Below are 23,055 nucleotides of genomic sequence, written 5' to 3' on the forward strand. Positions count from 1 at the left end.
TTGAATCAATTAATAGTAAAAATATAATTTTAATTCTTTCATTAAATTAAAATATCAACTTTTTCCCACCAATCCGGAATTGCAGGGAAATAAGTGGCATCGTTAGTATAGGATGGAGGAGATAGCAACTATAAAAATGATTTGAAAGTAAAGTCAATCGAAGCTCGCTGCGGCGGATGGGGTCTTTTTGATTTTGGAAGCTTAGCAAAATTCTTGTTGGTGTTGGTGCTGTTTTGTTCAACAATTCCTTTCAAATAATTGTTTTCAACAATTAAATATAAACAGTCTGAAGTAAAAATTTGTACAAATCAACAACAATAAAAGTAAATAATACAAAATTGACGCCGACTGTAACTGTGCAAAATTTTCTTGTTGCAAGTTTATTCGAAATCTCAGCAGAAATATATTTTGAATGTAAATTTTGCGTGAAATAACGAGATGACTTTTAAATATGTGACTTAAAAAGTAAGCAATTAATATCATTAAAGTATGATTTTTTTTTTAAATTTTACATACATAATAAGGATATATTTCATGATTTATAATTCCAAAATGGAAAACGTTATTTAAAAATTACATAATTAGGTTCTTTATACAAGGATTTTTTTTTAAGAATAAAAATGGATAAAAATATTGAAAAATCTTTAAATGACACATAATTCTTTAAAGATAAAAATCCCATAGTTTTCATATTTGACATTTTTAAGCAAATTACAAAAATCGGATTCGTTTAGAGCAACTTTAAATATCAAAACGATTAATTTCATTTAATTCATTTTAAATTTCTTGTTGTAACTTCAATTTTATATTAATATATTATGAGATAACTTTGAATTAGTAAAAAATAAATTTGACGGTAGTTCAAAATATTAAAAAAAATATCCGTCTCGTGCAGGCCTCAACTCGTCGAAGCATGCGCTCTGCCTAGACCCACAGCAGTAAGCCCCGTATGGACTTGAAGTAGAAAATGGCCTCATATGAGTGGCAATTTGTGTAAAGTGGGCGTTGAATATTGCGGATTCTCTTGAAGGTGGCCGTCCGTGGACGTTCAGGGCCTCGGAGGGCGCCGGCGAAATGACATGAGCGGCGTCTGAACAGAGGTGAGAGCCGTCGGAGGTGGCGGCGCCGAGCCAAACCCAGTCCGCAGATGGGTTGGCCGATCAGATGTTTTCCGAAACGGGCTGTCAAAATTTCTTGTTTTTCTTTTTGGGGACTCTTTTAACTTTCTGAACGTCGTTCGGGGTCGAGGACAATCAGAGTTCAAGCAGGGCCGGCCCCGATTGTGGCAATTGGAGGCGGGCTGGGGTGTGAAAAGGCGCTCTGTTTGTGTGTTTATTGATTTTCGTTGGCGCTTTGCCTTTGCATGTTCTTTTGACAGTTCTCGAAGCGGCGTTTGACTCGCGTTCTGTTTATATTTTGGTGGCGCGCGGACTGTCAAATGATAAGAAAAAATAAACACGTTTCTAATGAGGCGCCAATTTGCAGATCGCCCGCATCATGAATATCATGCGAAAGTTGGCCCGTGTCGGGGGCGGTTCGTCCGCCTCCACGACGGCCTCAGCAGCCCAGAAGGACGACCCGAATCAGAATTCGCAGCAACACATGGCACTGGGACTGATGCACCTGAAGAAACTCTTTTCGGAGTTCATTCACCCCAGCCACCCTTTGAACGAAAAGGAACGGGACGACAAGCTTTACAACATGCTCCCATTGTTTTGCAAGGTGCGAAAAAAATAAGCACTTAATTTATCAATAAAAAAATATTTTGGTAATTTATAAAAACGGAATTATTATGAAAATAAAGAGTTATTTTAATTAGTTGAAAATATGGACTCTTCAAATCAAATATTTTTTCCGTCTAATTAATTGAATTAAAAAAGCAAAAATTTTAATATTTTATTTACTTTTTATGCAATTTTTTATATCAATTTTAAAACTTCGTTAGTAATATATTAACTTAAAATCTAGATATCTTAAAAAAGCTAAATACATTATTTGGCCTGGCGAATTTTATTTTAATCCTTCAAATGCATCAACGAGAAAAATAAGAATTTATATTGATAAGTTTCTTTTGCTTGTTGCATGTTAAGTCTTGTGTGTGTGTTTTTGAAAAAATAAAATTAAAATGTTTAAAAAATTTTTAATTTTCGGACTAATATGACTTGATTTCAGGTTTTTGGGACTTGCTCATCGCACGAGATGGTGGAAAAATTTCGAGACGTGCATACATTCTGTACTTACGTTTCGAAGCTGATGGTTTCGGAGATCAGGAAGCGAGCATCAAACCAATCGACGGAGAGCGCCAGCTGTGCCATTGCCAAGTTCTTGGAGATAGAAAACTCTGAAAACACAAGCAACGGATGGATGCTATTAACTGCACTGAATTTATTGGCGGAAGGAGAATTGTCGTTGATTCAGGTTTGCAATATAGACACAAAAATATAATCAGTTGCGTGAAATAAAAAAGAAACTATGTATTATATTATAAGATAATTAAGATCAGAGGGATTTATAAATTTATTTTAAAAACAACTAGCGAATTTTACCGTCAATCAATTTAACACGTCACTCATAAACGTTTGTCTTTACTTCTAATTATATATCTCTATCCTGCCGTTTATTAACTTTTTTTTGGATAATTAGAGTAAAAAGTACATATTTAAACTCCCCAGGCGATGACTGTGGCTGCGCTACCCTCAACATTGGTTAAATGCCTGTACCTCTTTTTTGACCTGCCCGAGATGGAGAATGAAAATGTGAGTGAGCCAGGCAGCGAATTCACCCCTTGTGAGAGACGTGTGTTGCTGCAGAAAATTTTTGTGCAGCTGTTGGTAAGATTGTGCAGTCACCCTCCGCCCGCCGAAGAACTGGCCAGGAAGGACGACCTGGCCCTCTTGTTCTCCGCCATCACGAGCTGGTGTCCGGCGCACAATGCAGTGTGGAGGAAAAGCGCAGCTGAGGTTTTGATGACAATATCGAGGCATGGGCTCAGCCAGCAGGTGGTTGCCTACATCCATAGCAAAGGCTGTATTTCCCTATGCATAGATAACATGCAACGGGTGACCGAATTATCCCCCTTGGAGGTAGTCGAGATGTTTGTGACCGTTTTCTGTTTTCTCAAAGACTCGAGCGAGGTTGCTCAATCATTGTTGGACGACTTCAAGTCGTGTCAGGGATATCAATTCATTTCCGAGTTTCTCTTGAAGCTCGAGCAGGACGAAGCAAAGGAGAACCAGGACGCCATTCGGAACCTAGTCCTCCTGTTAGCGTCGCTCACAATGTGTGGCCACAATGAGCTGCAACCGAGCCAGGCCAGCGTTGGCTCCTTGTTTCGAATCATGGGCTTTTTGCTGCCACAGCCGGCAGGACGAGGTGCCAGTGTTCGGAATATTCAAGCCTTCCAGGTGCTGCAGTCCGTCTTCTTAAAGGCCACTTCATCCAATTTGTGCTGTACCATACTGGATGCCATCTCTAGCGTGTACCACGCAGACAATGCCAATTACTTCATCCTAGAGGGCCAAAACACACTGCCGCAGTTTGCTGAAAAAATTCACCTTAAGCCGATGGAAATTCAGGAGAAGTTTTTCCACCTGCTCGAGTTTATAGTTTTCCAGCTCAATTTTGTACCTTGCAAAGAACTCATTTCTCTCTCAATCATTCTTCGCGACCAGTATTCCATTCCCTGCAGCATCACGTGCATGCAAACGCTTAAAGACATTTTGAAGCACAACATTGTTTTCAAGGACGTCTACAGAGAAGTGGGCCTGCTAGAAGTGTTCGCCACCTGCCTTGAAAGGTACGCAGCTCTCATCAGGGATGCATCAGGAGACAAATCGGCACTGTCCGAGGAGCAGATAACCCTGGGTATCATGACGATAGAGGCTCTCATCACACTTTTAAGTGGAAACGCAAACAATGCAGCAGTATTTAGAGAGAGTGGAGGGGCCAAATGTGTGCACAACTTGGTGCAGTTCAAAGATTGCAGGCAAGAAGCCTTGACAATGGTTAAGGAATTGATCCTGACGACCGGTGGTGATGAAGATCTGGGAATTTTACTGGCCACTATGCACTCGGCGCCACATTCAAACCTCGAACTAAAATCAGATATTCTCAAATCCCTTCTGACATGTCTACGAGAAAGTCACAGGACTCGGACGGTCTTCAGAAAAGTGGGTGGCTTTGTTTATGTGATGAGTGTGCTTGTATCGATGGAAGGAAGTCTGCAGAACCAGCCAGCGGATCTTTGGAGGGGAATCAAAGTTTCCGAGGTGCTCTCTTTGCTACATCTTGTTTTTAACACAGTTTCGGTTGCAATGAGGTTTGAACCAGCAAATGCAAAATTTTTCCAGCAAGAAATTTGTTTTAGTACATTGTGTGATAGCATCCGATTGCTCGGCTGCTTTTCTAGTCAAAAAACAATTCCAGAAACATCTGAAGATTTACCATCACCAAATCAAAAGGACGAAAGCATATTTCAAAAAGTCTTTACAGGCAACGTTCTGAACCCAGCAGTAGATGATAACATTCCGCGAGACCTGACACACGCAACTATTTTGCTACGCATGCTTTACGACTTGGCCCTTGATTTATACGACAAAGTCTCGAACAATTCACACGCGAACATTGCCAGCATCGCAATACGATCCCCCAGACGCCATGTTGAAAATTCTCATTCAGCGAAGAAAAATGTGGCGAATTTAAATTTAACACCACCACCCTCGGACCCTATCATCGTTCATCCTGGAGTAGTTGTTGCCATGCTTCACCTGTTGCCTTCAATACAGTGTCAAGATGTATATCAATCACTAACGTTACAAGTTTTTTGCTCCGAGGTTCTCAAATCGCTGGTTCGGTCTGAGAGGAATCAGCAAGTTATGTGTGAAGCTGGAATGCCTGGCGAACTTTTAAGGTGCTGTGCTGTTGCCCTGGAGGAGGAAACGCACCCACTACACCCTTCAGTACAGTACATGCTTGAAAGGCTGGCCGCTCAAACGCTTGAGGCTAAAGATTTAAGGTCATTTCTCCGTTTAGGTGAACCTTTGAATACTCTAGCAATAGAAGATTTTGAAGCAGTGAACTCTCGGAAACCCTCTCACCGGAAGCCCGGCGGCCCCGTTCCTTTGACAAGAATAAAAACACTCGTATCCATGACGACACCTAGGGATTTCAGACTACACGGCGCCTCAATATTGCCTCCATTCGTTGAATTTGACATGAGTGCAGAAGGGTTCGGATGCCTCTTTTTACCAAGTTTGGCACCACAATCTTCAAATATCCAGGGTGCAGTAACTTCTGGAGGCCAACAGGACATTAACGTGGTTGGAGGTATTGGCGCCGGAGATCGGATTTTTCCCCCAGCAGCAGGACTCACGTTTTCAACGTGGATGTGTGTAGACAAGTATTCAGACCCACGTACAGATCCACACTGTGTTCGGCTGCTTACAATCGTGAGGCACATTTTTGGAAAAGAAGATCCATTGGCGTGTTTGACATTTGTTTTGTCAGCGCGGGACAAAGCAATTATAGTAAGCACACAGGAAATCTCTGTTCCTCACAATGTTGGTGAATGGGAACCGGACGTTTGCGGTGACGGAAGCTCTCGAGTCTGGTGCCCTGACTTGCTGCAAGAAGGCCAGTGGCACCATATTGTGCTTGCTATCAATCGACAGTCAGCAAAAAACTCATCATTCTCAATTTTCGTTGACGGCCAGCATATTCACACACAAAAAATGCATTATATTGCACAAAATCCAGGTGGCGGCTCGGCAAACTTGCACGTGCCTTCGTCCGTTTACGGCTTCATTGGAACACCACCGTCCTGGAGAAAGTACTCAAGATTATCTTGGAAACAGGGACCTTGTCAATTAATTGAAGAAGTTCTTAGCCCTCAAATGATTTCTATTATACACAGGTTAGGGCCTCAATACATGGGGAGTTTGCAGGCACCTGAAATTAACCATTCAGAGTCTCATGCTCCTTTGATCGCTGAGGAAAAGTTGATGTTTGGCCTGAACTCGAAAGCAGTCTCGCAGTTAACGCTTGCAAAAATAAGGAAAGTCTACAGCAGGGCCGACAATCGTGCAATTGCTAAACAACTCGGAATGTCATCGCACGAAAACGCTACACCAATAAGAGTACTGCACAACTCGGCTGGTCATCTCTCAGGACCTGCAAGGACGCTTGGAGGAGTGGTGATAGGCTACTTGGGCGTCAGAGTATTTTCACCTCGTCCTGTGGCCAAAATGGTTGAGAGTGTTGGTGGATGCAATGTGCTGTTGGGCTTAATTGCAATGGCAAAAGATGTTGAAAGCCTCTATGCCGCGGTAAAAGCGCTCGTGTGCGTTGTGAAAAGCAGCCAGTCATCACAGCAAGAGATGGATAGAAAAAGAGGATATCAAATGTTGGCCACACTTCTGAGAAGGAAAAAGCCATTGCTAAATTCACATATTCTACACTTGGCCTTCAGTTTAGTCGGCACAGTAGATAGCGGACGAGAAAGCTCATCTATTCCAAATGTGGCTGCTTATAGAGATTTGCTAGGAGATTTAGACGTATGGTACGAAGCGCCAGGTGACCTTACCCGCTCTCTATTCGAGCACCACTTGGAGCTTATTGCGGAGTCAAGCGAGAAGAAAACAAACCTGAAAATTGCGAGGGAACTAAATCTACTGCCTAAATTGCTCAGGATACTTTTGACAGCTGCACCAAACAACAACTACAACCAGTGCCTATTGTCATTGATTGCAGCTCTGCTAGCCAACAGTCCAAGACCACACGACCTATTGGTTTTTGGTCAAGCAATGGCATCAACGTTGTCTGTCGCAAATGCTCCCACAGAAAAACTTTTGACCTTGACTGACGTCCAGTTTGAGAACAATGACAATGAGCTAAATGATATTTTAGCCAACATAATACTGCGAAACAAATGTCTGCAAATTTTACACTCACTGCTTTTCCTAAATAACAAAGTATGTATGAGCTTCTGTGACGAAGTGACCAAAACTCTCGGCTTTGACTGGGTACTACTTTTCCTCCAGGGCCATCTGCACCCAACGACAGTTGTTTGGGGTCTTAGGATTTTAGTTGTGCTGAACTCCTGCCCAAATTTAATTCAACGTTTTAGAGACGGAACTCACAATGGAGGCTGGTTGAAAGAAACCGAATCGGTTAACAATCAAATAGGAATGTTGGCGGGCTATCAAATTGGGTCTCCGTTGAACAAATCAGGCCCTCAAAGTCCAAAACTGACTGACCTCTCTAATGTGCACGGCTTTCAGCGACTCGAATGGATTATGCCGCAGCATATCGCTATTCCAGAAGTTTACTTTTTACTAGTGGCATTGGTGATGGGCCAACCAGTGCGACTGCTTCCCGCTGACTTGAAACTGAACCTTGACTCTATATGGAATTTCATGTTCGGAGTCCCTGCGAGCCAGTCTGTCACCAGCTTAGCCGGACGAGTCACTCTTTGCGCTGAGGCTGTTATCGCTCTCCTGGCAATGGTTCGTGCCATGCTTAACCATGAACTTCGAAAACCTGAGGGTTTACCAGAATGGCTTAGAGACTACCCAGTCACCATAATCCAATTTCTATATTTCCTGTACCAAAATATGGCGGACTTCATGCCCATTTTTATGAGTGCAGACGTCCTTCTAGCTTTGGCTTCCACTCTGTTTCCTAGACAAGGCAGTGAAGTTTCCAGCGGATCGTCAACACCAATGGAAGACGTGAAAACAAAAAACAGTAGCCACTCACCAATGACCAGGTCACCCTCCAAAGACATGGCTTTAACCACGCATCCAGCAAAGAAATTTGTGATGGACTTTCTTCGCGTCATAATCGTTGACTCACTTTCATTGCCCGTTTCTGGAAAGGGACCTCCAACAATAGATATTATATTAGAAGCTTCTCCAGATAAATGCAGCTCAGTTCAACAGAGCATTTTCCAAACCGAGCTCTTGGCCATCCTAATGGAGCATCTACTGGCTGCAGACGTCCTTATCGGAGAACAAGCTGCGCTACCAGTGGTGCCCGGAGGCAGTATTCAAAATTTGGCTCCGAATGTATATTATCTAGCAGGCAGAATTGTGGACAAGATGTGGCAGGGCTCGTTTACCAGAGACCCTCACGATGTTTTTGAATTTGTTATAAAACTGATCGCTCAAGCAAAGAGAAGACCAGCAACCATGGCCACAGTGTCAACTGAAGGAATATATCATTGCCTAAACAGAACAATTCTTTATTTGTTGTCTCGTTCTACGAACGCAATTGCTGAGCAAATGTCTGTGCTGGACACATTGCACAAAATTACAAGTCACCGCAATTTAGTGTTTGGTGCAGGAAACCACGAACTAGAATTCTTTGGCTGCCTCACGTTTTGCCTGCTGCAGCTCACTTCTGATCTAAAAATTAACGCTGACGTTACTGCAAGGACAACCTGGGTTGTAAATCCGAACGAGAGGCCAAATTCAGCAGAAGAAACCGCGATGAACACGGTCCAGGGCATGAATTTGATGAGTGTAGCGGCCAAGCGAGTATGGGAAGAGCTCTATGTTTCGAAAAAACCTGCAATTGAAGAGATTTTCAAAATCACTTTACCAGCACCCAAGGACAAAGCACCTCATTTGATGATAGTCAGAGAACATGTTCTGGAGGCGGCACACAAAACATGGAGTGCTTACATCGAGATGGAGAAAAAATCTTTTTTCAAGATCCCATGGGAGTCCCACAATCAAATTCAATCGGTGAGCATAAATTTTAATTATAATCAACCAATTAATAAAAATTTACAAAATTTATAATTATTAAATTCAATTTAGTCTTTAAAATTTAAGAAAATGAATAAGGAGAGATTCAATAGACTTAGCTCTCCCAGTATAAAAGATATTCCAAGAGAAATGCTTTCATAAAAAAATGCCAAAGAGAAGAGTCCGTAAATTTTAATTTTTTGTATGTTTTCATATATATGTACGTAACTATTCACTTAAACTGATTTGCTCATAAATTTGAGTTTGGCAAATGGCGAATTTTCAAATCAAACCTCTTCTATAATAAAGCTATGAAAGCTGTCATTTATATCAATTTAAGGCTTTTGATCCTGAAATTAATCTCTGAAAGCGTAATTTACGAAATTATTCACTTAAACGTATTACCTCAGAACCTTGAGTTCGGCAGATGGCGAATTTTCTAATCAATCCTGCGCTATAATAAACCCATGGTAGCTGTTCTTTATACCAATGATCAGCGAGTATGACCAGCTGATTTGATTTAGCGCAGGCTTAATGCTTACCCCGTTGAGAAAATATCTCGAATGAATACCCGGAGACCCTTAGTCGCTATTGAAACTCCCTCATATTTAAAATAATAATTAACTGTGGATCATTTTTTGATTTCAGAAAATTCAAAAAGTAACTGGAGGTCTGACGCGCCTGGCTAGCAGGACAAAAGTGAAAAAAGATGAAGCTGTCAAAATAAAATACACGTCTGCTATGATGAACGATATCAACAATCAGGTGTTGAACCAAATAGCTTTAGTTAGGGAGCTTGTGATGGCACAGCTTAAGCACCATGTTGATACGAGTCAGCACATGCAGCAATACCTACTAGACGAGTGGCTAAAAACGGAGGCTGAGTTGACTCGCGAGAGAGGTCTTTGGGGACCAATGAAGGGCAGCAAGCTGGATAAGTGGATGCTGGACATGACAGAAGGTCCGTGTCGAATGAGGAAAAAGATGATGAGAAATGACCTATTCTACATGCAATACCCCTACAGACCTGAAATGGAAATGAGTGATGTAAGGGCTATAAAATATAGGGTGGCATCTAGCCATGACAGCAGAGAGTACTACCAACGCTTCAAACCTCAAAACATGTTCGAGAGAGATAATAACCAACAAGAGACTCTGCCAGACGTTTTCTCCACTGCGAGTGTGGAGTCCATGGACAACGAGAATGAAGATTTTAAAGATATTGGATTCCAGTGTCTTCACGGTGCCCTAATGAGACCGAATCGCAGCATCTCTGAGCAGGATGAAGACAACGTAGACAATGAGATGGACCCAAATAATGACCACGGTGGCCAGGTAGATGACGCGACTGACAATCAAACTTTGATGCGGTTGTTAGAAGACAAAGAAAAAGTCAGTCATATGTTCAGGTGCGCAAGGATTCAAGGCCTGGATACAACGGAGGGCCTTCTGCTGTTTGGTAAGGAGCACCTATATGTCATCGATGGTTTCACAATTTTAAAGTCGAGAGAAATCTGTGATATTGACAACCTGGACAACGCGCGCTCTAATCAGTATGAGCCCATTCTACCAAGCACTGGCAGCCCTCGAAGGTCACGCAGAATGCGTCAGTGCTCAAAATTCTCGTATGAAGACATCAGAGAGGTGCACCTAAGGAGGTACCTTCTGCAGCCGATTGCTCTGGAAGTTTTTTCCAGCGACGGGAGGAACTACTTACTCGCCTTTTCTAGAAAGGTTCGTAACAAAGTATATCAACGGCTGTCCACTGTTGCAACCTCGATGGCCGACAGCGCTCACCAGTCGGTTGCTGGACAAAAACGAACAGCCAGCGTGGAACAAACTGCTAGTATTTTGTCCAGCTTGATTGGTGAAACTTCAGTGACCCAGCGATGGGTCAGAGGCGAGATTTCCAACTTCCAGTATCTGATGTACTTGAACACGCTTGCGGGAAGGAGTTACAATGACCTTATGCAGTATCCAGTCTTTCCATGGATTCTGGCTGACTATGATTCAGAAGAACTAGATCTGACTAACCCAAAAACATTTAGAGATTTTTCAAAGCCAATGGGGGCTCAGAGCAGTGATCGTTTGGAACAATTTAAGAAGCGCTACAGAGAGTGGGATGATCCGCATGGTGAAACGCCACCTTATCATTACGGAACACATTACTCTTCGGCTATGATAGTCTGCTCTTATCTGGTTCGCATGGAGCCCTTTACGCAGCACTTTTTGCGCCTACAAGGAGGCCACTTTGACTTGGCCGATCGCATGTTTCACAGCATCAAAGAGGCCTGGACATCTGCTTCTAAACACAACATGGCTGATGTCAAAGAATTGATCCCAGAATTTTTCTATCTGCCAGAGTTCATGTTGAATTCCAACAACTTTGATCTTGGTGCTAAACAAAACGGGGTATTTCTAAATGATGTAATTCTTCCGCCTTGGGCCAAAGAAGATCCCCTTGAGTTTATCAGGGTGCATCGACAAGCATTGGAGTGCGAGTACGTTTCAGCTCACATGCACGAGTGGATTGATCTTATCTTTGGGTGTAAGCAACAAGGACCTGGGGCTGTTGAAGCCGTAAACGTTTTTCATCACCTCTTTTATGAGGGCAACGTTGACATCTACAACATCGACGATCCTCTCAAGAAAAACGCTACCATCGGCTTCATCAACAATTTTGGCCAAATACCAAAACAGCTCTTCAAAAAAGCACACCCTGCAAAAAAAGTAGCTTCAAACCGAACATCATCCCTCTTCGACACCGGACCTCTCCTTCCTACCGTCAGTCTCTCATCAGGCCTATTCTTCCACGGACTTGACAATCTGCGACCATCACTTGCACCAATCAAAGAACTGAAAGCGCCAGTGGGTCAAATTCTACAGCACGAGCGCTTTGTGCTGGCTGTTGAGCAGAACAAGTCGCTTATGCCACCTACTTACTCCAAGTACGTCGCCTGGGGTTTTGCGGATCACAGTCTACGAATAGGCAATTACGACAACGATAAAGCTGCCCTTGTTTGCGAAGCACCGCAGAATGGAGAGGTCGTCGCCTGCGTCTGTCCAAATGCAAAACTGGTGATCACAGCTGGAACGAGCACAATAGTCACTGTTTGGGAGTACAAGAAAAAACAGCTGAAGGTCAAACAAAGTCTATATGGACATACAGAAGCAGTCACGTGTTTAGCCGCCAGTCCTGCGTACAATGTAATTGTGTCTGGGTCCCGTGACGCCACCGCCATTATTTGGGATCTTTCAAGACTCATGTTTGTCCGTCAGCTCATGGGACATTCTGCACCAGTGGCTGCCGTTGCCGTCAACGAGGTGACAGGCGACATTGCCACCTGTGCTGGTACCTGGTTGCACGTGTGGACTATCAATGGTGTTCAGCTGGCGTGCGTCAACACGAGCGTCGGCCGAGCAGACCGAATGCAGCAGATTTTGTGCGTGGCCTTTTCTCAAGCCAACGAGTGGGACCCGCAGAACGTCATCATGACCGGGTCAACTGACGGCGTGGCTAGAATGTGGTCAATTGATTATGTCCAGGTGCCCAAGGAAGAAACAATAGTAGATCAGCCAGATGTTCCAACGACCGAGCAGGAGAAGAAAAAGGTTGTCGCTAAAGAGGAGGAAATTTTGGAACAGCCGGAGGACAGAGTCAAACAGTTTGTAAAGCAGATGAGCCTGTCCGGCGAATACACAGAGGAGAACGGAATGGTGCTGATCAAAAGTGGCTCAGAGAGCAGTCTCACTGAAGACGAGGATGACGCCAAGGACAAAGAGGTGTTGCCTGTACCAAACATAGACATTGAGGAGGTGGATGGCAACAAGCCGATGGGCGGCAGCTTTGAGGAGTCGATGGTAGTGGTGCGCCGAAGACCAAGTGCCTCGCACAACAACCCTGCCTTCCGGAAGAGTGAAGGCAGCAGGTTGGCGAGCATGTTGAGTCTCAGTGGCAGGACTAGATCGGATAGTGAGGGCCGCGATGACCCAGGACCCGTCATCGAGACGAACGCCAACAATCCCAATCTGCTCTCCTGCACTGGCGACAGTATGAGGACGAGCAAGAGTGACACCAGTTTAACAGACTCCTTTGTAATGGTGAACGAAGCTGAAGTACCCTCTGAAGTTGGAATTCACAAGAAGAAGAACACGCAGAACATTTTGCGTGAAGGTTGGAAATTTGTATTGAAATCATAAAAACGGGAATTATAAATTTTTATTGGCTTGTTCACAGGCTTCCAATGGCAGAGGCAATTGGTTTTCAGGAGTAAATTGACCATGCACACCGCTTACGACAGAAAAGACAACGCGGAGCCAGCATCAATTACTTGTTTGGCTGTATCGAAGTAAGATCATATTTAAAAAATATAACTAGAATTTTAATTTTCAAAAATATAACCAAATTCTAGATCATCAAATAAAAAACTGAAGTTAGCTGCAATTTATTTTTTAATTTTTTTTTTGAATTAATAATTCTTTTAAATCTCAGGGACCACCGTACCATGTACGTAGGAGACGCGAGAGGCCGCGTATTCTCCTGGAGCATGGCAGAGCAACCGGGTCGTGCAGACCACTGGTTGAAAGACGAGGGCGCCGAGAGCTGCGTCGGCTGCGGCGTCAAGTTCAGTTTGTACGAAAGACGACACCACTGCAGAAACTGCGGGCAGCTATTTTGCTCAAAGTAAGCGTAATTTTAATTCTTCTTATTTTTACATTTAATTTTCTGAACTCTAGGTGCAGCAAGTTCGAGTCGGAAATTTCACGATTGCGCATACTTAAGCCCGTTCGGGTGTGCCAAGGGTGTCACGCGACCCTTCGTTCGTCGTCAACCGAATCCCAGTCCTGAATGATTGCTAAAACATCAACTAGTGATACCGAATCTTTTAATTGATAGATAAATAAATGATAATATATATGATAATAATAACTTCTAACGGAATAAAAGCATTCGCGCGCGTTTCGTAGCATTGTACCAAAACAGTATAGTTACTTGTGATCTTGGAAACGCGAACAATATATTTGTAAAATTATAGGAAAATACCAAAAGATTGAATCATTGTAGTAATCTATGAAATAGTGCATAAATTTAAGCGAGGGAAATAATGTAATACAATATATATTGAATGACGCTATGTTTGTTGATCTGCACATCTTTTAATTTTCTAAACGATGCTCTGATATTTTTCTAGAAAACCAAAGTATAATGTAAAGAGAGGGGAATCTTGCAGTGCGCAAAAAGAAGCCTAAATATTAAAACCCAAGCTCGCATTCCCCGGCAGATTTACTAAAATACGATGAATGTTTGTAATTTACGGTGCAATTGCAGAGCAAAATACGACAAATATATATTTTTCATTGTTGACTAGTTATCTGATTTATCTTGGATGGAGGATGATTCCAAATTATGATCTCAATTTAATTGTTGATAATTAATTTTGCTCAATCAAAAGTAATCAGAGGAAAGGTTCTTTGTGACGAATTAGTATTGCTTTCAAAAATTTAATTTTCTACTTGTTTTTAGCTAAGCAGTCCATAGAATTGTTTTGTTTTCTATTTTATAATAATGGCTATTTAATTTAAAGCTAATTGCATTGAAGTGTTTGATCATCTCATATATGCGAAAGTAAAAATCATCCAGTGTGCAGAGACAAATTGGCTGTATGGATAAATTTCTCGTTCCCCCTTATATATTCACCCAACATATCAGAAAGTTGAAATTTTTGGAATGTATCAAAAGTAACAGCATAATAATTTGATGTACAAGAACAACAGTTGTATAACCAATTTGTGTATCAATATATTGAAAGATTTGATGTTTAGTTTAGAGCAAATCAAACGCCATAAAACAATATTATTGGTTGTTGGAAAACGTTTTCAGTTAAAACCGATAACTTATAGCAAACCTCAAACAATTGTCAATTGCTTTGAATAAAATGCCCAATATGTAGAAATTCGATACTTGTTCTCATTTTCAAGCCATATGACAATGGAAATAAAAATAATTTATTCATAGTAAATAAATCCCTTTTTATTGTTTCAAAAAGCCAGCACGATATAAATTCTATCTTTCATAAAAAAACTACATCAATTGAGATAACAAAATTTTCAAAATCAAGTGTCCCTGGGACTCGAAGCTTTCTTTGTGCCCTCAGTGATAAATGCTTTCAACAGGTATGATTTGCAGTAGGAATGACAAATGGAATGACTTCAGGTTGAGTGTTAAGACTTTAAGGACCTATTTGCTGATGGCCTTGACAGCCTCGACAATGCTGTTGGCACCAATGCCGTACTTCTCAATCAGGGCGTTGGGCGGACCGGAGCGAGGAACCTCCCGAACGGCCAGCACCTTGACCTTGACGGGCTGTTCGGCCAAAGCGGTCAGCATGGCCTCGCCGAGGCCTCCCTCGGGATAGTGGTCCTCGATGGTGACCACCTTGCCACCACACTCGAGAGCGTTCTGGATCAAAGCGGCCTGGTCGAGAGGCTTGATGGTGAACGGGTCCAGCACTCGGACGTGGACACCCTCTTTTTCCAGGGTCTCCGCCGCCTTCAGGGCCTCGTGCAGGGTCACACCAGCACCAACCAACAGCACACTGTCCTTGGCTGATTTCTTCACCACATGAGCTTTACCAGCCTAAAATAAATATAAATTCAGTATTTATTTATTTTGTTTAGAAAAATGAATTCATATTTAAGTAATATAAAAAAAGAGGATAAAAAGATCACTCCAGCTGACAATTTTCAAAATTTTAAAGCTTTTTTCAATTGAAAAAGCTTACCTGGAAGACGGTGTCATTGGCATAAATGACGGCAGTGGCTGGTCTGGAGGTGCGGACAAAGCAAACTCCCTTGGTGTTAGCAGAAAGCTCAATGGCCCTCTCGCAGCTCACAGCATCAGATGGATAAAACACAGTAGAGCCTGTTAAAAGCAATTTTTTTTTTAATTTTATAAATTAAATTATTTTTGTGTCGGTGTACCTGGAATAGAGCGGAACATGGCGAGGTCCTCGAGGGCCATCTGGCTGGGGCCATCCTCTCCAATCGAGACTCCACAGTGAGAGCCAGCAAAGTTGACGTTGGTCTGAGAAATTGCTCCCATACGAATCTAATGACAAAAAAATATAATAAATTACATTTTGCTCAGAGATTTTACTTCTGAATATTTAAATTGGGATATGATTTAAATCTATTACCTGGTCAAAGGCTCTTGTGAGGAATACAGCAAAGGTCGAGACGAAAGGAATGGTTCTGTCCCTGCAGGCAGCTCCAATGGCCACGCCGACAAGGTTCTGCTCAGCGATGAAACACTCGACATAGCGCTCAGGGGCAACCTGTCAGAGGAAATAAATTTTGTATACGTTCAGCAATTTTATCGAGTGCACTGACCTTCTTGATCTTATCAGAGAAGGTAGAGTTCTTGGTGTCTCCGTCGAGAGCAATCACGTGCTTGTTGCTCTCGGCCAGCTTGGCGAGGGCCACTCCGTAGGACTCTCGGGTTGCCACGGTCTGGCCCAATTTGTAGTTGGGTGGCGAGGACAGGGTGACGTTTTTCACACTGACGGCAGGGGCGTCCTCGACCAAGGGCTTCTGAGGGTGCAGCTGAAGAGGTCCAGCATTCTTGATCAAGCCAGTGAGGTGCTGCAGAAAAATTATAATTTGTTGAAAATAAAAAGCTATTTTTTATTTTAAAACTAACCTGAATGGTGGGTGCAGATTTGTCACCAAGGGGCTTTCCGTGCCAGTTTTCCAAATCCTCGATGTTGGGGAAGTTCTTGCCCTTGAAGGTCTTGGCAATGATGGCAGTGGGCTTGCCCTTAGTAACGGAAGCCTCGTGGAAAGCCTGGAGGCAAGTACAAAATGTGTTTAACTAAGATACTGCGACAACTTTAATTTAAATTTGCAAAATCTGCTTAATTAAAAAAAAAACATTTATCTCCAAATAATTACCTTCGTCAGTTCTTCAACGTCGTGTCCGTCAACAACCAAGGCATTAAAGCCAAAAGCATCCAACCTCTTGCGATAAGTTTCCATGTCGTGCTGGAGAGAGGTGGGTTCGGACTGGCCGAGACGGTTCACATCGAAGATGACGCACAGGTTGTCCAGCTTGTAGTAACTGGCGAAGTGCAGCGCTTCCCACACAGAGCCTTCAGCGCTCTCACCATCACCAAGAAGGCAGTAAGTTCTGTCGATGAAAATTAAATTAATTTATTACTCAATCAAATATTAATCTTAAAATCAAAAATTAAAACTAAATATTAAGAAATATTTTTATACCTGTAGGAAGCCTTGTCGAAGAACTTTCCAACGTAGGCCATTCCAGCGGCCACAGAGAGACCCTGGCCGAGGGAACCAGTGCCCACATCGATGAAGTTGAGACGAGGAGTGGGGTGGCCCTCGAGGTCACTGTCAATCTTCCTCAACTTCTGCAGATCAGCCACCGGAAAGAGCCCAGCCTCGGCCCAAGCTGCAAATTTTAGAATTTTATTCATCGAAGCAATTTTTGATGGAAAAGAAATTTACCAGCGTAGAGAATGGGGGCGGCGTGACCTTTGGAGAGGACGAAGCGGTCGCTCGAGGCGTCCTTCGGGGCCGACACCTTGTAGCGCATGGTGTGGAAGAAGAGGACCGACATGATCTCGGCGATGGAGGCACATGACGTCGGATGACTGAAAATATTGAAAAGTTCCAAAATTATTATAAAAATAATTAGAATTAATTAAAGGGAGAGATTGAGAAGTTGTTAACAATTACCTTGGAAGGGTCAAAGGAGTCAAATTCCAAACCAGCAAAGAAATTAGCAAAAGGCATGCGGACAATCAAAAGCATTTGAAAATCGCAAGTCACGCAGACGGACAAGAATCCGACCGGCGTTTCTCGGATTCTCTCTTGGCGGAATTTGGCGAATTTTATGCGAGTTTGGTCAGACGGACCGTTAGGACTTGATTGGGGAATGAAAGTTTGCGGTGGGTCGTGCCGCGGCAGCCGAAACATTCGGATCGATTCGCTTGGGGTCACCTTCAAGTTCATGGAACTCGCGTGATTGGACCGCGTGCAAATAAAAAAATAAAATTACGCAATTTATCCCTCGGATTAATTTGCAATTAATTTATTCCTCTTCAAATAATGAGATTAGATGAATTTTAATGTAATGAGGGCGGAGAAAAATAGATTCTTGAATAAAAATAGAAATCTTTTTAAATTTCGAAAAAATAATAATATTGACGGAAAAAATTCCTAAATTAGTGCAAAATTTTGTACCCCGATTTGGAGGCGTCGGTGGAGGTGACGCTGTGGACGCGCAGGGTATTGGCCATGGCCTGCAGCTGGGCCACCTGCTCCTTCGAGACGAGGTCCTTCATGGCTTGCGGTGCGTTCGGCTTGATAAGAAAGAGCGGAGGACGGCGACGGACTGAGGAACCGACGCCGGTCGCGCACCGCTTTTATCAATCTGCAGGCAGCGCGTGCGCCACCTCCACTTTCTCCTTCCAAAACCACCGAGAGCGAGATTGGCACTTCTCAAAATTAGAAGCTTTCAATTTTTCCAAAAAGTTTTAATGAATGGCCCAAAAATTAAATAAATGGATTAATTTAAATCCGTTTTAAAAATCAGAAAATATCAATTTATTTTTCTCTTCAATTAAATATCAAGCAATATCAAATCTTATTTTTATTTTTTTTCTTGCAAGTCAAACTGCTAAAATTTCACTGGTTTTATTAATTAATTACCCGAATTTTATATGTTTATGAATTAAAACTTTCCCTTAAGCTGGAAAATTTCACTATTTTTTCTTCGCAAACTTTATTCAAAATATTTTCTTCATTTCTGGATTAATGATAACCATTTTATTTGATACTTTAGTTTCTTCCTTTAAATTGTTCCAATCAATAATAAGACAAAACCCACAATTTTATCAGTGGTAATTAGAGTTTGCAACTTAACTTTTACCCATTGAAAAAAAATCATCTTCAGTTCAAATTTTAAAAGCTTAGACATTATTTTGTCGACAGGAAAAAATCACATTGAAAACGTTTGTTGATTTCAATAAAAAATATAAAATTTTGGATTTTAAGATCGATTTTTTTATTTTTTTCGTGGATAACTGAAACCATGCCAGAGAGATCAAGTATTAAAAATTTTTGTAATCAGAATCTTTGTGCCAGAATTTGAACTTTAAAATTAAAAATCAATCCTCAGCCAGCATAATTTTTTTTCTACTTTTCGAAAATTTAAGCTTTGATTTAAAATCCTTAAATAAAACGAAATGGCAAAACAGGGGTAATAAATTTATAAAAAAAATTTGTCCTAATCATAATTTTTAGAATGCAAGAAACAGTTAAAAGCGGTAAAATGTTAAGAAATAGTGCCATGACAGTTTTGATAATAAAACTTATCAAAAGTTTCTCATTTTATCAGCAAGGAGTGTTTCTTATTTAATTGTCTAGGCCCTAAAATTTTAGTAAATTCCAATTATTTAATTTAACACCTATTATTTTATGAAGAAAGAAATAAAGGAAAATTATATTGATTGTGATAGAAAAATCATCCTTCCTCGGCTAAAATAAACTCTCGTCCGTAATTGCAGACTTTGCGCATATAAAAAGTGGCATTGAATTGTTGAGAGTCACGCTTGCCGCGGTCGCTGTGCAAACTCACGATGCCCATAAAGCGCGCAGGCCGCGATTTTCCGAAATGAGCAAAAGAGCGGCGGCGGCGGAGTCAAGGCCACGAGCACCACCCGTGATTATTTTCGTTTTATAATCCACCGATTCCAAAGACTGCACTGCTGATAATGACGAAGAGATCAAAGAGAAAAAAACTGCAAATTTTTTTAGGCTTTTTAATCCCAGTAATTGAATTTTTAAGTTATAAAAGAACAATGTCACAAAATCCCGAAAAAAAATTCAAATTTTTTATTTTTTATGTACATTTGTTTAAATAATTTAGAATTATTTATAAGATTTATAATAAAATAAAAATATGTCTCAAAATCCCAATATTTTTTTCTTACTTTTTATATAAAATTATAATTTATTAAAAATAAGAATTAATATCATTTTTATGTGTTTTTTTCAGTCGCTTTAAATTGATTTTTCAAATAAAATCTAATTTTGTGGTTAACGCTTGAGGTGGACAACGTTTCTGTTTCCCGTTTGCTTGCAAGTCTGGAAACAAAGCAGGCTTAAAAAAATCTCCAACAAGATTTCCTAAAAAGCCTAAGGCGAATCAACATTCTCAAGAAGTTTTCCTCCGATTTCCAACAAGTTCTACGAGCAAAATAGGAATTCTGGTCGAACTAAGTATTGAAAGAATAATTTAAATAGATTTCTAACATAAAATTATGGTCCTGAATTTGAATATCCGTCGAAATTCGGTTAGTTTGAAGTTTTAAAGCAAACACCAAATCCAATTATCGAAAATCTTGATGGAATTTCTTTCAGAACTCGTTTTAAAAATAGTCTGCATCCATGAAGCAGTAAAGGATAAAACCCAGCAGGAAAAACCTAAAATTGTGCTCAAAACCAAAGCAAACAAGAACGAAATGGTTAAAGGTTAACAGGTGGTGCACACAATCATAAAGCCGGCGAAATTTTTCTTCTCACCCTGACTTGGAGGCGTCCGTGGACGTGATGGAGTGGATTCGCAACTTGTTGGCGATGTCCCGCAGCTCCTGAATGCTCTTGGACTCGGGTTTGTGGTAATTTGCCATGTCGAGATGCTTCTCGGGACAGGTAAGACGAAACCGGCGAGGATGTGCTTGTCAGACTCGGCAAAAAGAACGCGAATAACTCACAAGTCGCAGGCACCGACCACGAGTTTGCGGCTTGAAACAACCTGAATTCCGGCAGCCTGCGCCATCTGCCGTCCCGCCACATAAACAATCACTAAGCAATTTTTAAAGGCAGAAATACCGGTTTTTCCGGTAATTTAATTAAAAAAACAATATTTTCATCAAAACTTTATCTTTGGATCCAATCATTTAGAAAATAAGCTATAATTAACTTAATTATGTGTTTATTATGGTAATATGAAACTAAATATTTAATTTTAATTACATTTCTTAATTTTAAATAACCGGTTTTCTTATAAATCACCAGTTAAACCGGATTTTTAATAATATTGCAAAAAATGTAAATAAATATGTGCCATCTGCGCTAGCATGATTTCTCAAGAATTGTGCAAAATATTGGTCTTGCTGGATAGAAAATGATTGTGAAAATTGTAAAAGTTGAGAGCTAAAGTGCGCTGCTCTAACCATGGCATCATGGTTCGTACGAATTTCAACTTGTAATTTCACACCAAACACTTGCAAAATTTTGCACCTTTTTAATTTGCATGTGACTTTCCTGCTTTTTTTTTAATCTTTCGTAAACAGTCTTATCACCTCTGTTAAAAACAGTAACTTTCAACTTGCTAAGAAATTCATGTTTATGTGAAAACTTTCTTATCAGTTCAATATTTAAAACACAAACTAATTTAAAAACATTTATTAATTCTGTTCTAAAACTAAATCAACATTCTCTTGATATAATATAATTTTATATAAGGTATAATTTTAATTAAATGAGTTAATATTTTGCAGGAACCCTTTGCGGAAGTCTTCGTTAACCCACAAGCCAGACCCTGCGCCCGGAATCATCGACAGGGTGGTTGATAAGGAACTCGAGGACTTGTACGTCAAGCTTCAGAAGCTGGAAGACGCCAACAAGCGCATCCTCAAGGAGATAAAAAAGCTGACAGATGGTGTGCAGAACCTGAGCAAGGCCGAGAACAAACTGGTCAACGACCTGTCCTCGTCAGCTGCGTGCCAAAAGAACGAAAAATTCAGAGGTGTTGTCGAAGAGTACGCCACAGTCACCACTGAGGTAATAATAATTCAAACTGAAAATATTTGCTGATTTAATTTTTTACTTCAGATGAGCAAAACGGTTCAAGAAACGGGCAAAGTGTATCAGAAGACGGTGGTGGATCCGATGAAAAAGTACAACGGAGAGTTTTCGAATGTCTCGTCCTTCATTCACAAAAGAGACACCTCGATTGCAGATGCCCGAAAGCTGGAGAACAAAATAAAAAAGCTGCAGGACAAGGAAAAGTCGACTGCCAACATTGCCAAACAACAGATGCTTAAAAAGTCTCTTGAGCAAGTACGGATTCAATTATTTTAATTTTGTTTGAAATTAAATGAGAATTTTACAGGCCATCGTTGAAGCTCAAACAACTCACAAAAGGCTGCTGGCTGAGCTTCATACTTTCCATGAGCTACGAGGCCAGTACTTGACCCCTTCCTTGCAGTCAATTATTCAAAACCAGGTAAAAAATATTAATTTAAAATTAAAATTTTAGAAATTCTTTAATTTTACCGAGAAAATTGATTAAAATGTAAAATTTTTCAATTTTTTTCTGATACTTTATTCTCTCATGAATTATATTATTTTAAAAACTAAATTAAATTATTATTAAACTACAAAAAAATTCTAAATCATGTGTCATGTTTGTTTCTTGTGTTCAGACTGAATACTATGGGACGTCTCTGCGGTTGTTCACTCATCTTGCTAACATGTCAGCCGATGGTGGAACATTGGTAAAAACACCTCAGAAGATGTCAGAGAAGAAGTCCGAGATTGACAGGAAACTGAACGCCATCCGATCACTTGCCATAGTCGGGGGTCCTGGTGCCCTAGCCCTAGGATCGTCTGGGATGTCTGGATCGTCCAGCAGCTCCTGACATTGGTTTCGAAAGTCACAATTTAACTAATTCTTAAGTAAAAAAAACACGCCAATTATAGCTTTCCACTTGAAAGACTGATTCATTTCTAAATGTGTGTTTAAAAAAACAAGCCTTGCCTCTGAACAAAATTATATGAAATGTGCAAATTATATTGGAGCAGCTTTTGCTATTTGTCGAATTATTCAAACACTATTTTTACTCATGTTAAAACTTAAAATTAGCTTCATTTTACGCTACCAAGCTTTTAATGTGCAATAAATTATTCACAATTATTGTTGATCATCAAGGAAAAAAATTCGTTAAATTTTTTTAGTTTCTTAAATTAAAACCTTTTAGTCCTTTGACCTAGAATACAGTTCTTATCTAAGCAGCCTTCCTTAAAATTCTGAGCACAAAGCGTTCAATTCATCGCGCTTGGTGAAGGTCAAGGATGTGTTTTCTTCGGAGTGAGGAAAGACAGACTCTCATTAACATGCTGCGTGAAAGAAGAAGCGCAAGGAGAATAATAATTTAGTCTTGCTGAAAAAGAGAATTCATTTTATAATTTAATTCAATAAAAATAAAAATAAAACATTTAT

At 40.8% G+C, this 23,055-nt stretch overlaps 3 protein-coding genes across 3 annotated transcripts; 2 read left to right on the top strand and 1 right to left on the bottom strand.

Annotated features, from left to right (window-relative positions):
• The first annotated feature begins 939 nt into the window (after nt 1–939).
• Nucleotides 940–14,750, top strand: LOC132204299 (WD repeat and FYVE domain-containing protein 3). Its single transcript, XM_059632732.1, has 8 exons — nt 940–1,100; nt 1,486–1,722; nt 2,173–2,418; nt 2,673–8,744; nt 9,396–12,921; nt 12,985–13,096; nt 13,240–13,431; nt 13,485–14,750. Exons 2-8 carry the CDS (start codon nt 1,498–1,500, stop codon nt 13,594–13,596), a joined length of 10,485 nt encoding a protein of 3,494 aa, XP_059488715.1. The 5' UTR covers nt 940–1,100; nt 1,486–1,497; the 3' UTR covers nt 13,597–14,750.
• LOC132204301 (transketolase-like protein 2) lies at nt 14,741–20,539 on the bottom strand. Its single transcript, XM_059632737.1, has 10 exons — nt 20,352–20,539; nt 17,271–17,416; nt 17,025–17,214; nt 16,698–16,932; nt 16,447–16,590; nt 16,137–16,388; nt 15,944–16,081; nt 15,729–15,855; nt 15,530–15,669; nt 14,741–15,384 (listed from the first exon to the last, which is right to left on the bottom strand). Exons 1-10 carry the CDS (start codon nt 20,456–20,458, stop codon nt 14,986–14,988), a joined length of 1,878 nt encoding a protein of 625 aa, XP_059488720.1. The 5' UTR covers nt 20,459–20,539; the 3' UTR covers nt 14,741–14,985.
• A 327-nt stretch (nt 20,540–20,866) lies between these two features.
• Nucleotides 20,867–22,789, top strand: LOC132204350 (bridging integrator 3-like). Its single transcript, XM_059632818.1, has 5 exons — nt 20,867–21,016; nt 21,332–21,614; nt 21,666–21,893; nt 21,946–22,059; nt 22,259–22,789. Exons 1-5 carry the CDS (start codon nt 21,006–21,008, stop codon nt 22,472–22,474), a joined length of 852 nt encoding a protein of 283 aa, XP_059488801.1. The 5' UTR covers nt 20,867–21,005; the 3' UTR covers nt 22,475–22,789.
• The last annotated feature ends 266 nt before the right edge of the window (nt 22,790–23,055 follow it).

Source organism: Neocloeon triangulifer, unplaced genomic scaffold (assembly GCF_031216515.1).
Source record: "Neocloeon triangulifer isolate White Clay Creek 2 clone unplaced genomic scaffold, ASM3121651v1 ptg000022l, whole genome shotgun sequence".
Taxonomy (NCBI): domain Eukaryota; kingdom Metazoa; phylum Arthropoda; class Insecta; order Ephemeroptera; family Baetidae; genus Neocloeon; species Neocloeon triangulifer.